Genomic DNA, 16,220 nt, shown 5'->3' with positions numbered 1-16,220 from the left:
ACATCGCATCTTCATCAATTTTTCTTGATTTCGTTTGGATTTTCTTGCTTTTTTCGCTTGTATTTCATACTTCCAAATTTTTGGAGTTTAAGGAATTTAATAAAACAATTATTCCACTCGCGTTTGTTGGATATGAGACTGGTTATTGCCAACTCGGCGCTACGCGCCTCGTTGGTTATTTACCATCTCATATCCAACTCGCGCTCATGGAATAATTGTTAATTGCTGGTTTTCACTCACGTGATCAACAGCCATGTTTTTCAACGAAAACAAAAGGAAGCGTTTGCATAATAATAGAGTTAAATTCCCGGAGGATTTGGTCGGGGCAGCAACTTGGCCGCCTTTTCTTTGTTTAGGGCATCAACATGGCGGTCGTGAAGTCATGTGAAAACCGAGAATTAGTATACACTAAAACAGTGGAAAGCGCTGAACGCGCGCGCTGATTGGCTGTTCAAACTCAGGATATCCTTTGTTATTAAAAACTGGATCATTGGATAATACAATTCGAGAGTTTTGATTGGCTAAGCCATTATGGGTTATAAGCCATTATATCATGATCTACAAACACGGCAAGCATATGCGTGATTTTTTGGGCCTTTTTATTTTTATTGTAGTTTAGTTTTCTATATTTTGGGGGCGTTTTTAATAAAACAATAATTATTCCACTCTCGCTTGTTGGATATGAGATGATTATAGCCAATTCGGCGCTACGCGCCTTGTTGGCTATCGATCATCTCATATCCAACGCGCGCTCATGGAATAATTGTTAACTATTCACCTCCGAGCAATTGGCCCGGAATTTACGCCCGAAAATGCACGGTACTCTTTGCAGGAATAACCGAGTTAAAATCATTTTTTGTGCCATATTATATTATCTCACTGTTTTGGTATATACTAAACCAACTATTCACCTCAGTGTCGGTGGCTAGTCACCTTTACGTTAAATGTCTGCTGAACATCCGTTGTCCTTGTCACCTCCACTGCGGTGAATAGTTGCTAATTAATCGTTTTATCATTTTCGGATGTTGATCGTCAATATATACCTTCCCAGCGAAAATATGGGCTCGTGTGTTTGTGGTTCGCGAGTTTCTATCGATATTTTCAAATATTATACTCTTACAATACCTGTGATCCAGTAGATGCTCAAAATTTTTCAAAAGCAATTGATCCTTTAGAAACTTTGGATCTTGCAGAACATACAGATCCCGAACATATGATAGATCCAGAAGAATGGCAGGTCCCAAGAAACCTGCAGTTTTTTTTAACCCGGCAGAGCCACACTGACTTTCAGAAAACTCTTGGTTTTGCACTTCGTTGATAAATGTTTCCTTTCTAGATATTTTGTGATTAAGACCGGACACGCACGTCTTTTTTTGTCATTTTAATTTATTGATGCTTAGGCAATCAGATTACAGATCTCTCTTGGAGGAACGTGATTAGAAATTGAAAAATCTGGGAGAAAAGGGTCCTGTTATTGAAAACAGTGTATTCGTGAGTTCGTGGCTTGTTTTGGGGAATTACGCCTTACAGAATTTTAAGTAAATTTGCAACATGTTGGAAAAAGATCCAATATTTCATTACCAGATTTGTTGAGTTTTATATGGTTTTCTTATTCATGCCTCTTTTTTCAGTTGACTATTGAGTTACTGGAATTGGGCGGGTTCAAATAGTCCAAAACAACTGGTCAGATCCTGTGAACAGTATTTTCCTTGTGTATTTTCACCTCGAGTAACACCCATACCCGCGGTGCGATACCGCACTCTAACTCTTAGAAAGAGCTAGAAAATGGATTCTTGGGTCATTATCCCATTCCAGCTATAATCACGTGCACCTTTCAAGCGCGAGAGCCTTAATAAAATCGCAGATATTTTTGTCATTTAATTAATGGTGATTAAAAGGGGAATTTTAAATCATGGGCATAAGATCTTGCTTATAACCTCATGCAAAATTCAATCGTCGTTTCTTCTTTATATTCGCCTAAATCTTCCATCATTCCCTCTGTATGTAGGACACTCACTTAACCTCTGCTCTATTTTTTCTGACATCCTTAGGCCTCTACCCATCTTTACCAGAACTACTTTTAAATTAAAAAATCAGGCAAATTTAGTCTAGGAGCTCTTTGAAGCACTTTATTTTCTACGGCAATATTCATTCTATCCACCAAGATCGAGAGAATTACGCTTCAATTTAGAGTCAAACTCGTGGCGTTTCCTTTCAAATATTCTGATACCTCTCAACCTGTAAAATTAAAAGTAAGCATATAAAAGGTTTTAAAATATGTACTTAGTACCATTAATATAGAGGTGAGAACTCTCTATGACGGTTATGGTGTGGTACCGGTATTTTGTCTTTTTGGTATAGGTACCTGTTGCCGGCAAAATCTGTTCTAATGTTGAATCAGTTTTTACCTGTGTTAAATTGGTGAATCTCATTTTACCTACAATAGGTTGAATACGCGTGCACTCAGATGAATTGAAGAAACCTGTTTGGAGCCTAAATTATGCCTAGAGAAAACTTAGGGTCAGGTTAGGATTAGTTTTGGTTATTACACAGAGATATCAATTGACTTATTATACAAATTAAAGTAAATGACGAAAAGAAGTAAGCATGTTCGTCGTAGTAGTGTAGTGGTGAAGACACAGAACGATAGGTCTGGAGTGTCCGAGTTCAAGTATCGGTAAGTGCATAGTACAGTTTTTTGTTCCCTCACTATCATATGTTGAAATGTTGAGACTGAATGGATACGAATAATACGATACGATGATACGAAACATTACTTAAATATGTTGAGATGCGTAAGACAAAGCTTGAGGGAAGGAAGGTGTCGGTTTTTTTCAGTCCTTTTGGGGAGGTTGATCGCTGCTTTAAGCTAGGTAGAGTAAATATTCAACCTAGGTAAAACGAGGATCACAAATTTAAACTAGGTAAAAACGGATTTAACCTGAGACTGGATTTGACCGACAACATACCATGGTTGGCTGGTTTCATGGTAACACGACTCCTTTAATACTATATTGACCGATGATAATTGCGATATTGATAACTGTGAGTACGGTAAGACTGTACATTAAAGAAGATGATTTTCTAATTGAAATACTTAGATCCTTTTTTAGAGTTCCGAAGCTTCAAAGTGAAAAGATATGTCCAGAATTGTTCCTAGTTTGATGTACGACCACTTCGACAAGCGTCCCAAAGTGTCTTCACGCCCTTCTCCTCAATTCTAAACCACTTAGAGATATAAGCAATAAATGGCTCTAAAAAATCGTTCTAACTTTACTCCTTCATTAAACACAACCATTAAAGAGACAGAACTAGCTTCAAAACAACCCTAATCCTAAAGCCAACAATGTTGTTGCAAATAGCTAGTTGGCTTCAATGGATACTTCTTTATATTTGCCAAAAAATTGGTGCATATCTATAGGTAGCTGCATTTCTGGGCGAAAGAAAATTCTAACTTGTTTGACTTTGGAGTTATCGTCCCTTTTATTGTGCCAATGTGTTTAATTTTTTTTCACCTTTACTTTGTAAAAGAGGCCAAAAAAACTAAGGGATTAAAGAGCTTACAAGATTTGCATGTCTTAGGGCAATCCCTCTTGAAGCTCGGCATCAAGTTGCAGAAATACTCATTGCCCTCACAATGAGATAGCTTGTCCTTGCAACCTGCAGAACACGACAAGTAATAACATTTGTAAAATCTTTAGTAAATGAATCAAATATCAGGCATGTCTTTTAACACCGATAAGGCGATGTACTTGAGCGATATTTAACATCAGTCACTACTAAGAACATGCAGAGGCATTATTAAAATAAATTAAAGACAGGCGAGGTTGCCTGTCAGTTGAGGGTCAACTGATTGTTAATTCCATTATGAAGGAGATAATATCGTGAGTGGATTACGGAAGATTAAGAAGAGCAGTAAAACTTGTAAAGGTTGAAAGCAATTTCGTTCCAATCAGGAAGATAAGAATTGACATTAGGTAGTCACAACTTGGATTGCGATCATTATTTAGGTATAGCATTACCAGGATCTCCAGTTGGCTGAGGTGGCTCTGTCATCTCTGACGGTGTAGATTCGACTGGTGTAAGAGGTAAAGGTGCCGATGTGTGCACTCCACTTCCGTCTTCACCTGAAAAGGGGGAAAAATGGACAGAAGCCAACTTCCATATTTCCGAAAATAAGACAAGAAAGAAACAAACAAAATATAATAAACTTTTTGTTCTAATGTATTTAACAAGAACAAGAACTTTACACGACCGTTTCCCATTTTTTCATAGGCCGTCTCTGGTATAAACCAATACTTTTTGCTATACTTTTATCATCCGAGTTGGTCCAAAACAAAATTTCGTATATGCTAATAAGAGCCTATTAATATAGACATTTCCAGTGGAATTTTTCAAGCCTCAAGAACGGCCCCTTTTCGATCCAATTTGGGATATTTTCACATAAGCGCTGAGAATTTGCTCTAGCACTATAAAAACTGTCAAGGAAGCACTACAGTTCTAGGGCAGTCCTTTCAACCGCTGCTGTTGTGACTTTTGTTTTTTTTTGATGTTTTATATATGTTTCATAGCCCAAATTTTAGAAGCTACTTACTCATACCAACATAGGCATAGTTGTTGAGCCGAGATACTGAGATAATGAGATACTGGGCATGCTTATCCCCTCACAGTCATGTAAACAGAGATGTAGCACATGCCAATTCTTACAACATTATGAGAGCACTTAGACTGTTTCTGTGACTTACCGGCCAGGATTCTGTAGTGTCCGCGTAACTTTTAACTTTTCGCAGCTTGCATTATAAAATGACATAACCTACCTATTTTCTCGAAAATCCATGCGATGTAGTTTGTGATTCTTGTAAACACGGTATAATAGGCAGTAGTACACCTGGTCATACCAAAGCTAACAGCTCCATGCAGGTACCAGGTATTTCCAAATTCACAAGCCAAAGGTCCACCACTGTCGCCTTGACAACCACCGGACGCACCCACATGGCCCTCTCCGGCACACAAGTGAATACGCCCGTCATACGCACTGCTGTACTTCTCTTTGCATTCCTTGTCGGATCGCAGAGAAAGCTTTGCTTGTTTGAGTTGATCAGCGGAAGGCCCCCAACCGGACACCTTACCCCACCCTGAAGAGAAAGTCTGAGTTTACATTCAAGTTTTTAATATTCGTGAAGACTTTAGAGGATTCTGAACAATGTTATGCTGACATTTTTGTTAATTCTTTTCATTTTTTTTAGTTAACTAAAGACAAAAGTGGGCATGCGCCTGATAAACATTTGATCCGATAGGGAAGAATACGAACGCGATACGAAGCCAGAGGACCTTTTAAAATGAGCAAATTTGTGGTCTCGGTGTTCTTCGCGACGGACAAAAATCCAGGGAATCCTCTTTAAAACAGTCTTTTAATATCACGCGCGCGCTGTGAATTTGATCGATTGGCCAATTTTTTGGATTGTATGCTGTATCGTACAGCCTATTTTTACGTTTTATTTATGGATATACAAATACATTACATTCTGCTACCCTCGATTTCTTGGGTCGGGCCAAACGCTCCTACCATTTCAACGCCGCATCTTGCAACATTGTTGGGCACATGTTGCACACGTTTGGTAACCCTGTTGCGATGTGTTGCAGCATGTTGGATGATGTTGGTTCAAATTTGAAAACAGACAAATTTTTCGTGCAACATTTTGGATGTTGCCTGATGTTGTTCTTGTTTGGCCACGTTCACGCAATAAATTGTTGCGCTAGGGCATGCGCTGAGGGGTAAGCGCAGTGGTAAGATCTCTGTCTTCCAACCCTAAGGTCCCGGGTTCCATTCCCGGTTCTGCCGAGACTGGAATATTTGGAGGCCTTTCCCGCTAAAGTTCACTCAGCTTTCTTCCGAGGTCGGTAAAATGAGTACCTGCATGCATGGACGGCTTATAAGCGGCTGCAATTTGCGCCTGTATGTGCTTCCAGTCCGCTGGGGGTAATTTGATCATTGTAAAGCGCCTTTGAGACCTTGTGATAAGGGCGCTATATAAATGCACCACTTTACTTCTTTTTTTTTTTACTTTTAGGTCCACTTCCTGTGCGCCAGGGGCCTGGGGCACATGAACATTGACATGCTGCATTGAAAAGGATGAAAATGTCGCGTGCGTTTGGCCACCCCGTTCAACGCATGTCGGAACATCATGCAGCAATGTTGCAAGATGTTGCGTTGAAATGTTGCGAGCGTTTGGCCAGGCCTTAAAACTCTCGAGCTCAATTCGGTTTAAGTGCCTATGATGTAAAAAATATCTTTAACTTATTTTACAGACCTTTGAAAATGATGGAAGAGTGGTGTTTTCTATTTTAGAATTCCTTCTTTCGTTCCAGAGATATTCACGTTTTTTTTTTTAATTTGATGACGTCACAAGCATTTCACATGGCTAATGAATCACAAAACTAGGAATATCACCGAAAATATTGAAGTAATGATATTCAAACTTGTCAGCAGTAATATGCATCAGGTAAGGCACAAAGTGACACCAAGTAAAATGTTGCCATCGCAACACTCTCGTTTCCAGTCCCTTTCTGCAATGAACCAAATATCTTGGATTTTGAGCAGATAAATAAAGGCAGATGGTCAGACTTGTAACGCATGTGCTGCCCATAATGCTTTACATCTGTGTTTAAGCTCACCCAGAGTGAACAAGTCTTATTACGACAATAAATGACAAAATCAATCCTAAGTTAGATAGACCCTGCAGCAAAAATGGTTGCCATGGCAACAGCATTCTGTGCCTTACTTGATGTAGATTACTGCTGCCAAGTTTGAATAACACCCATTTAATATTTTGAGCGATATTTTCAATTTTGTGTTTCATTACAACCATTTGCAGTGTTTGTGACGTCATGGATTTTTTAAACAAAATCTTGAAAATATCTGGAACGAAAAAAGGTATTCCAAAATAGAAAACACCATTTCATAATTTTTAAAGGTCTCTAAAATAAGCAAATTATATTTTTCATTTCATAGGCACTTTAAGATGCAATGATGAATTGCAACAAAAACAACAAGAACTTTCTATGAGCCTATCATATGCCAACAGAACAAGATCGAATAACTGCAATGCGCAAAGGTGCAAAACTTTCAGTAGATTCCAATGTTCACGTGCATACCTCGACTCAAAGTACAAACAACGCTTGCAGTTATTGCCATGAATTAAAGAGATGTATCTTTTCGATGGTGACTTGGAGAAAAAAACCTCAGTGCTCCTTTGTTGTTTGCAGGACTCGAACCTTTGACCTTTGGATTACGAATATAGTCATTTGCAAACTAATGCAAGGCGTTTACTTAAATGATTATCACTGACGCAGAAGAAAAACCTACCTGTAATGTAGCATTTAGAGTTCAATTCAGGTGCTTTCTGAGGCAGACAAATCGTAGTGATTTTATCACTTAGATCTGCTGGAGGATCCAACTGTAGGAGCGCTATGTCGTGCTTTAAGTGCTTTATGCTGAAGCCACTGTGAACATGCACTGATTTTACATTAAGCGTTTGCTGCACGTCTGTAATTCCTTTTCTTCTATGAGCACCTAGAATCAATCAAATGTATTCATGCAATTGACCAACTTCCTCTTCTAAGAAAATATTCTTTTCTGCGTGGGATAATCTAAGCGAATACTTTGTACGCTTGTGTAGTTAGCCTAGATTTTTTTTTTCTTTATTCCTAGCATAATTTTCCCCAAAAACTTTATTGACAATGCTGCTTGTTTTGAGGATCCAGGTTTCTCACTGTTCTTTGTTTCTTCTTTAATCACGTTAAGTCTTCTTTGCTATTATATTTTCGTTTTGAGCCAGTCTCTCTGCATAAGTTCTGGTCTTCCCCCAGTAGTTCCTAGCTTATCAGTTGCGGTTTCATTGTTAACATTTCAATGGATGATAACCGTTGTGTACGGGTGACGCATGATGCGAAAAATGAGTCGTCGTTGTGACGAAAGAAGAAACTGATTTAATAGTGGAGTGCGGAGTACAAATTTGCATCGGCTTTAAAACAACGACAGAAAGTGGTTTATACTCCTGTTTTTCTTTCTTTTTTTTTGCCTGAACAAGGCTCTTTTTTTTTTCTTAAACAGCGCGGGAACATCAGGAAGAAGCCAATCTGCGACTAGTTCCTTGTTGTTGCTACGTTATGTGGGGTGACCATTCTGCCAATGAAAGTTCAATGTTCATTGAATTCATTTTCTTAGTTTCAGCAGCGCTATCCTCGCTTGATTTCATCTTACCGACCACGACTGTGTATCCACTGGGATTAAGGTTTCTGTAGACACAATGTGCTGCTGTCACAACCCAGTCAGGTCTGATTAGAGATCCACCGCAAGTGTGATACTTGCCGTTTCTACGAAGAGAAACTTGCCAAGGCCACGAGTGTGGAGCAGCGTTAACACCGTTGACCACACGAGCGGAAAACGGCCGCTTTCCGCAACCTGTTGAAGAAACAATGAATAAAACAAAACAAAAAAAAAACAGAAGCAACGATGAAGGTAAAAGTTGCGTAAGTGAGTGACACAGGTGAAAAATATTAGACGATGATTGTGATTACGTTTTAAGTGAAATTAAATGGCTGGTTAAGGTTTCTCATTTTGCTACTAATTCAACAATTCAACGTTTTCGATAACTCTGGCTCTCCGGCTTGGTCATCAATTCCATACACAAAAGAATGATTCCTTTTATAGGTGCTTTATTTTAGCCCAGACTTACCATCGGAAAGTAAAATACCAAATGAAAGAAAAAGAAAGCTGACAAGAGTGATCATTTTTTGAAATTCCACACCTCATCTACTAGTTCAGTTGTAATACGGAGGCTACGTGTATTAGTGATGAACAATTGTTGCAGTTAAACAAAGCTGTGATTACCTTAGCTTCCTGTATTTAGTGGTGAAATATGAATTGTTTGTCAGCTGAAAATCGGCGCAAACAGTGCAAGTAATTGATGCCTCAGCTAGGTGGGTTTGCAGTTTCGATACTGGGCATTTGTCTTCACGTGGCTGGTAGAGGTTTGTCTAATAAACCCGAATAGAGTCGAATCGTGGACATCGCATTCGGACGACTCGTTTTTTGTTGATTTCGGCATTTTCAGATGTGAGGCCTGAGTTTCGGGCTTTTATAGTGCATTGGCTTAAAGTATTCTTTGGTGACCACTAGCCTTGGAAGGGTTTGAAGCTGATAACGGAAGAAATGCTAATACATTCTACTTACCTCTTGGTAGAACAAACTAACGTAAACTTTCCGTTAGCTTTCGAAGTTCCAAACGTTTCAACTCATTACAGAATGATTCTCCTAACAGTGTCGTAATCAGGAAGCATGATGATATTAATCTATTTCCTCCTGAGATCTTATTCTGTCTAACGTCAGACGATTTTACTCTGTCTCGGGGGTGAATGGGTCAGATACATTTATGGTTCCTCTATAGACATAGTGGCCATTTTTTTCTTTCAATTTGTTTTAAACTTGTATTTTGGTCTCTTAATTACGTGAAAAATCAGTTAGTCAACAATCATGGGCTTAAGGTGGCTTAAACAAGTTTCAACTGTTGAAAGAAACGGTCTTCTTATTAGAGGGATTGATACTACAACACTTTATCAAACACCAGTTACTGGTCAACAAGATGCAGTCATTTTTGTGACGTAACAAGTTACCATGGTAACAGGAAAGCTTTGCAAAAACACCCCATATTTTGGCTTTAGCTGCTCTTATCTCAAAAACGAACTTTGTGACCCCATTTTTTTATTCCTAAATTGTAATAAGCATGCCGGAGTGAGACTTTCTGCAAAGTCTAAAGAAGCAGATTTAGAGCCACCTTAACTAACTCTGAATCCCCTCCACAATTTTTTTTTAACGTTTCAACTTTGCAGAGAGTTTCATCCTGGCGTGCTGATCACTTTTGTGCAATAAAAAATTGGGGTCACGGAGTTCGTTTGCCAAGTATGAGCAACTAAAGCAAAACAAAGGGTGTCTTTGCAAGGCTTTCCTGTTGCCATGGTAACCTTTTACGTTCCAATAATGACTGCAATAATCTTGTTCAGCAATAATTGATGTTTTATATGATAACATAACATTGCTGTTACGTGATAAAGTGTTGTACTGTCAATCCTTCTAATGACCAGGCTTGAAGGTGTTGAAACTGGTTTGAGGCACTTTAACATAACTACGTAACTATTATGAACACAGCCCAGACACCTAAACAGAGGACAACATCACGTCCGATCCACTTTGTAGTCATTCTACAGTTTACCCAACGAGTAAGGGACCCGGAGGGGAAGGGGGGGGGGGGGCTATTGTTTTTTTTTTCTGGTACAAAGATAAGGGGGGGGGGGGTCATATGATTCAGCAAGATTTATAAGAAGTCAATTCAAGAAAGGTAGACTTGTGACCCAGTTGAATAGGATGGAGTATAAAGATATTTTACACACCGATACTCTGATCAGTAATTTAATACCATGGCATTTGTTGTGTCCTAAACATGTCAATTGAAAAACAAAACACAATAACATTGTTTGTAAAGCCAGCCAGTGGAGAAAGTCAACTTGAATCTTGAAGGAAGTACCAAATCCCTCATAATGCTGACCTCAGTTTAGCAGTTCAAAGTAGCTCACTAACTAAATACAACTTTTACAACTCAAATACTGCTATACTGCTATTGATTAATCATGTCTTGTGATTTTAACAAAAACAGTGCAGTAATATAAAAACTTGATATAAGTTTTCTTCCAAGTATGACAGTTCCATAACTCCACACTCGCAGTTGGAAACATCAAAATGAAGGACACTTCATTGAGAGTTCAAGTATTTACCATAGCAAGCATTATTATTGCTACTCAAAAGATAATTAACTTTTTTTTCTATTTTCTCCATTTCGATCTTTGTTCCCTGTCACTTTTCTTCAAATGCACATTCAATGATGTGCGGTCTTGCAGCTTTAAAGATCCTTGGCATTTGTCTGGTCTACACGATACACTGATTTTGCAATTTACGAGTTATCAAAAATCATCTAACAATTGTATGTGATAGTAAGCTTTCAATTATCACTGACCTTATAAACATCTAGTAGTAGATGCGAGGTAGTGGGAGAGGGGGGTTTATGGTTGAAATAATTGATAGATAAGGGGGGAGGGGTCACTTGCTATTTGCATACCCTAATGGGGAGACCACATAGAAAATTTGACATGCCCAACATTTTTCTTTTATTTGTTGTTTCCTTGGACAGTGTTAAACCAGTAGATATATTTTGTCTCACTATTATTAACTGAACGCTACATGCAGGCACTTTCCTTTTTATTTGTTTCCCTTGTGTTCATGCAAAAGTAATTCTATTTTTTTCAGTCAGACTGAGTAGGATGTCTTGTCTTGTCAATATTTCTTCAACCTGTCAACAAAGTGAAACATCAAAGAAATACATTTAATTTCATAACTAGATAAAGATGCTAAGTCTTACCACAATCAAGAAATAAAACCAATATAACAGAGAGGGAGACTGCATTCGTAAGGGCAAATGTAGGAACATCCTCGGACACCCAGGGGTAGCTAGTCGGGATGATAGAATGTTCGTGGTGAAAGTTTTCTTCAAGTTTACTTCGCCAATCAGCGAAGAGGAGCGGCCGGGTGACTCTGATCTTTTCTTACACGAAGTAGTTTTTCCTCATCGATCGCCATAAAGGCGTAGCGCGTTCAACGGGGAAAATTTCCCGAGGAAAGTTTCTGAACAAAACGTTAGCGAGGCCGGAAAAATTACAAGCTTTAGCAACAAACACTTTCTGATAAATGTTTATGGCGGATCTTTCGAAGGTTTCATAAAATTTTATTGCTGGTACGCGATGAACGACTTTCACTTTCTGCACCTTTGCTCACTAACTTGTATAGTACACAACGCTAAGTTTATCCTTTACATCTCTGTGTTCGTCGTACGACTTCTGAAACTTCTACGGCGTGAAAATTTTCGTTGAACGCGATACGCAACTATGGCGATCGATGAGGGAAGAAAAGATCAGAGTCACCCGGCTGCTTCTCTTCGCCGATTGGCCACAAACATTTTGTGGCCAATCAGAAGCAGGGAATTCGAACGCTTCTGGAACTGGTTCGATTAGAGTAAGCGCCCAGGGTCTCTTCCTGTTCTTGTAGTTAACTTTCACTACGAACATTGTATCGTCCCGACTAACTGCCCCTGGGTCTCTGAGGATGATGTAGGAACAAATCTATAGAGTCTAAAAACGATAAAAGCATCTTTCTGAAGTTAATAAATAGGTTGAACTTAATTGGGCACTCAGTGTAAATGGATGAAAAAAGTACTTACAGATATTACATGTTTTGGGGCAATCTTTCTTAAAGCTCTGAACATAACTGCAAAACCGTTTGTATTTTGCACAGTACGACGGTTTTTCGTCTTTGCAACCTGTAAAGAGAAAAACCAAGTGAACCAAACGGCTAGGCGCTCTATGAAGAGCCAATCCTTGTTGGCACAAAAAAGAAGTAACGATAGATGTGAAAATAATCACATAAAGGAGGCCATGTTTTTTTTTAAACATCTGTACTCTACCTAGACTTAAATTCATAATTGAATATACCCAGTGTTGGGCAGTGCTATCATCGTCATCATCTCACAGCGTTTAAAATGATGATTATCATTTTTTACCACCATCTGGACGTTTCTGGTAATCGGTCTTACAAATTTTAAAACATTACGTAGTACATTTAACAAAGTTAGCTCTAAATCCTAAACGTAGTGGCAACCTTTTTGCATTGGACACTTTTATCGGCGTCAGATCTCAATTATGCAGCTAATACATCGCTGAAAAAAGTTTTACTTTAATATGACAGCAAAGAAAAGATATTGACGCTCGTCTACGAACCCGAGTCAGTAGGTGTGGGTGATGTATCTGGCGCTGGTGGCGTTCTTGAAGGAGGGGTTCCTTGAGTTGAAGTGATTTCTCCACCAATTGCATCATCTCCTGAGTGTTTTAAAATATAAATAAGTACGATCATTTCTTATTTTATGTTTATTTATCTACACCGATTTGATAAAAGCAAATACTTCCGTGACTAAGAACGCAAAAAAAAAAAAACGACCAAACTAACCGGAGAGAGTTCGCTTAGCACAGCTCTACAATGTTACTTTCTATGTCGAACAGTCTATTTAACAGTAAATCAACCCATTGTTTACTACTCTACTTGCCTATTTTTTCCATTATCCAAGAGAGGTAGCTCGTTATGCGTGCAAACACAGTGTAGTGAGTGCTTGGGCAGTTCTTTTTACCAAAACTCACGGCACCGTGAAGATACCAAGAACCACCCATCTCACAAACGAGGGGCCCGCCACTGTCTCCATGGCAGGCTACGGAGCTACTTGAAGTTCCCTTCCCTGCGCAAAGGTGAGTGTGACTTTCATAGCGAGTGTACTTTCTAGCACACTCTTCATCGGACACTATTGGTAGCTCTCCTTGTTGAAGCGTGTCTGCTACTGGCCCCTTGCCATAAAGTAGTCCCCAACCTACAATTTGGGAAACAATGAACTGCCATTTTCGATTCATGTTTCATTAAATGCATTACATTAAAGGTGCCATAAAATATACAGAACGTTTATATTAGATGACCTAATATTAGCCCTTCTTTTAGGTTGCGATAGCGCGCGGGAACATCTATTTCGTACAGAAAAAAATTCCAGATACTCAGTTCTCTAGAAATCCTCTTAAAACAAAAACAAACCCAATTCAAAATTAACGTAAAGGGCGTGTGGTATTGGCTTTGCTAGGACGTCGGGCAAGCCTCCAGCCGCGGAAGAATTTTTGTGATCAGTGCTATTTGAAGGAGTTGTCACGTTTCAATTGAAGTCATATGGAAAATGATTTTGTCAGAAAACTGCCACCAGTTCAACCCATCTTGGTTGCGATTGAAATGGGTAATTCCAAACGATCTCAGTTTCATTATGAGAAGTAAGGTTGGCAATGCACTACTAGTAATACTTCGACACTGCTTCAGTTAATTTTCTTTTTCCAAACCTGTCACGTAGCATTTGGTTCCGGGCTTTGGTCGTTTCGTTGGAAGACAAACTGTGGACACTTTATCACTTATTTTTGCCGACCCTTTAAGTTCTATGACGGCAATATCGTGTTTCAAATTCTCATTGTTAAAACCGCTGTGCTCGTTGATTGCCTTGACTCGAAAGTGCTGCTCCACCGCAGCTATTCCTAGCCTTCTGTGAGCACCTAGAAGAAAAATGTGGTGAACGAGAGAATCACCATGACAGAAAATCAAAACATCGGAAGTATAAATGATACATTTTTGCAGCGGAATGACAAGAGCTCTGATAATCTCAATTCAAAGGCCTCTCGTTGTCACCCCCTATTGCAGCCGCTCGAACAAGCCAAGTGATGAGCAATGTTTCTTCTCGAAACATTCTTCCATGCCAGAAAAATGAAAGAGTATAAAGTTCATCAAACATACTAATCCTTACCAGCAAACTGAAGAAAAAATACATCGAAAAAATAATGCATTACCAACAACTACCCTGTACATCATGGGATTTGGGTCTTTGTGTACACAGTGAGCAGCTGTCACGATCCAGTTAGGCCTGATAAGTGATCCACCGCATATATGGTAGCCATCTTTACGAAGGGATACCTGCCAAGGCCACGAATGCGGAGAGGCGTCCTCGCCGTTCACTACACGAGAAAGGGCTGGTCGCTTACCACAACCTTTTACAACAAAGTATAAAGTGAAAAATTAATATGAAAACATATAAGAACGGGCTTAGATAGATACAGAAACCCATAAGGGTTGAAACGTGTAACGGCCCCTTGTGTGTTGGGAAACAAGCTTCTGAATATTCGATTTGCTAAGTACCATATTTGGAACAACAAGAGCGAGGGGTTTCCAAATATGGTAGTTAGCACTGAAACATTCAACCAATCAGTTCGCACTGAATATTCGGAAGCTGTGAACGCGCGTTACACGTTTCAACTCTTATGGGTTTCTGATAGATAACACTCAACGACACAAATCACGAGAAACTACTACCTTTAATGGCTTTAATGGGCTTGTAGAGGCAAGTTATGTTATACACATAAAATTCCTTTCCCTTTTCGCTTAATTAAAGGTTTTAAGTTTAAAATTTTTTTTCAAGATTCTCGTCGTTACTTTTACGAGAGAATCCAAACTACTTACCTTGACAAAATACGCAGGGAAATAAGAGACCAAAGACTCCCAACGTTACAAGCCGGAACATGGGTGCAAAAGAGATTTCACACGCTAGCTACCTGAAGATCTTCGCAATATATTACGTCCAACTCTGATGTTATTTGGTGGGCCTTTTGCGACTTCAATTATTTTGAGAATTCTGTTACTTTGGTTGTTTGCTCATCTGGAACACTGAGGTTTACGCATCGGTGTTGCTTTTCTTACTTCAAGTAAACACACTACCTTGGGAAAGTTATGAAATATTACACTCTCAAGAGGGGTAAAAATGCCTGAATCAATACAATGCATCGTTTGTCATTATTGGTGTCAATAAAAAGGCATATGTGATGAAGGTTAGGAAAGAAGTCGATCACTAGAAAGCCGTTGTTCTTCTCTTTGATGTTAGTTGTGGATTAGTTAGTGAGACGACGTAACGGTTGTTGCCTTCCTACATTTGGGAGTGAGGAAAGAGACTAAGCAGTGTTAATTCATATCGTTTTTCTTTCTTTTCTTCTTCTTCTCAGTTTTTTCTCGATTAAGCGTTTGCTTTGCAACCTCAGGCATTTTAGTTTTTCATTTTTTTTGTGGTAATGCACTGTAACGGTGCACTACACACTATATCAGCGGGTTGTATGATGAGTGTAAGAGTGTAAGTCCGTGGTGGCAATAGGCTCCCAGCGCGTGCATAAATCACGAAAATAAACAGGTCTGTTGGAAGCGTGCTTGAATTTCAACAAATGAGCCCCCAAATCGGAAAGCACTTCTAACGCTGATAAATAATAAGGCGACTTCTAACTCAATAAGGATGGAATTACCTTGTGATAATTAACCTCGTCTAGGAAAGTGAATTTTTCATTTTGACTTTGCAGAAACAATGGTCAACCTCAAGGGTTGCACGATTGTGATCTTTGTGTTGAATTCGCACATTTCTTGTAGATTTTCATAACAGTTAAAAGAACACTAACAACAACTAAACAAAAACAAAAACCCAGTGTCTTGCCATCATTTCAAGTGT

The 16,220-nt window shown here is 39.0% G+C and overlaps 1 protein-coding gene across 1 annotated transcript; it reads right to left on the bottom strand.

Annotated features, from left to right (window-relative positions):
• Window positions 1–2,153: 2,153 nt before the first annotated feature.
• Window positions 2,154–15,327, bottom strand: LOC138037238 (transmembrane protease serine 9-like). Its single transcript, XM_068883211.1, has 14 exons — window positions 15,194–15,327; window positions 14,527–14,724; window positions 14,029–14,235; window positions 13,206–13,520; window positions 12,883–12,981; window positions 12,327–12,425; window positions 8,739–8,810; window positions 8,264–8,464; window positions 7,367–7,573; window positions 4,818–5,135; window positions 4,023–4,127; window positions 3,565–3,660; window positions 2,970–3,060; window positions 2,154–2,238 (listed from the first exon to the last, which is right to left on the bottom strand). The coding sequence occupies exons 1-14, from the start codon at window positions 15,252–15,254 to the stop codon at window positions 2,154–2,156; spliced, it is 2,154 nt and encodes a 717-aa protein (XP_068739312.1). The 5' UTR covers window positions 15,255–15,327.
• Between the last annotated feature and the right edge of the window lie 893 nt (window positions 15,328–16,220).

The sequence above is a fragment of the Montipora capricornis genome, chromosome 2, assembly GCF_036669925.1.
Source record: "Montipora capricornis isolate CH-2021 chromosome 2, ASM3666992v2, whole genome shotgun sequence".
NCBI lineage: Eukaryota > Metazoa > Cnidaria > Anthozoa > Scleractinia > Acroporidae > Montipora > Montipora capricornis.
Note: the sequence above shows the minus strand (reverse complement) of the source record. Positions and strands in the feature narration are given on the sequence as shown.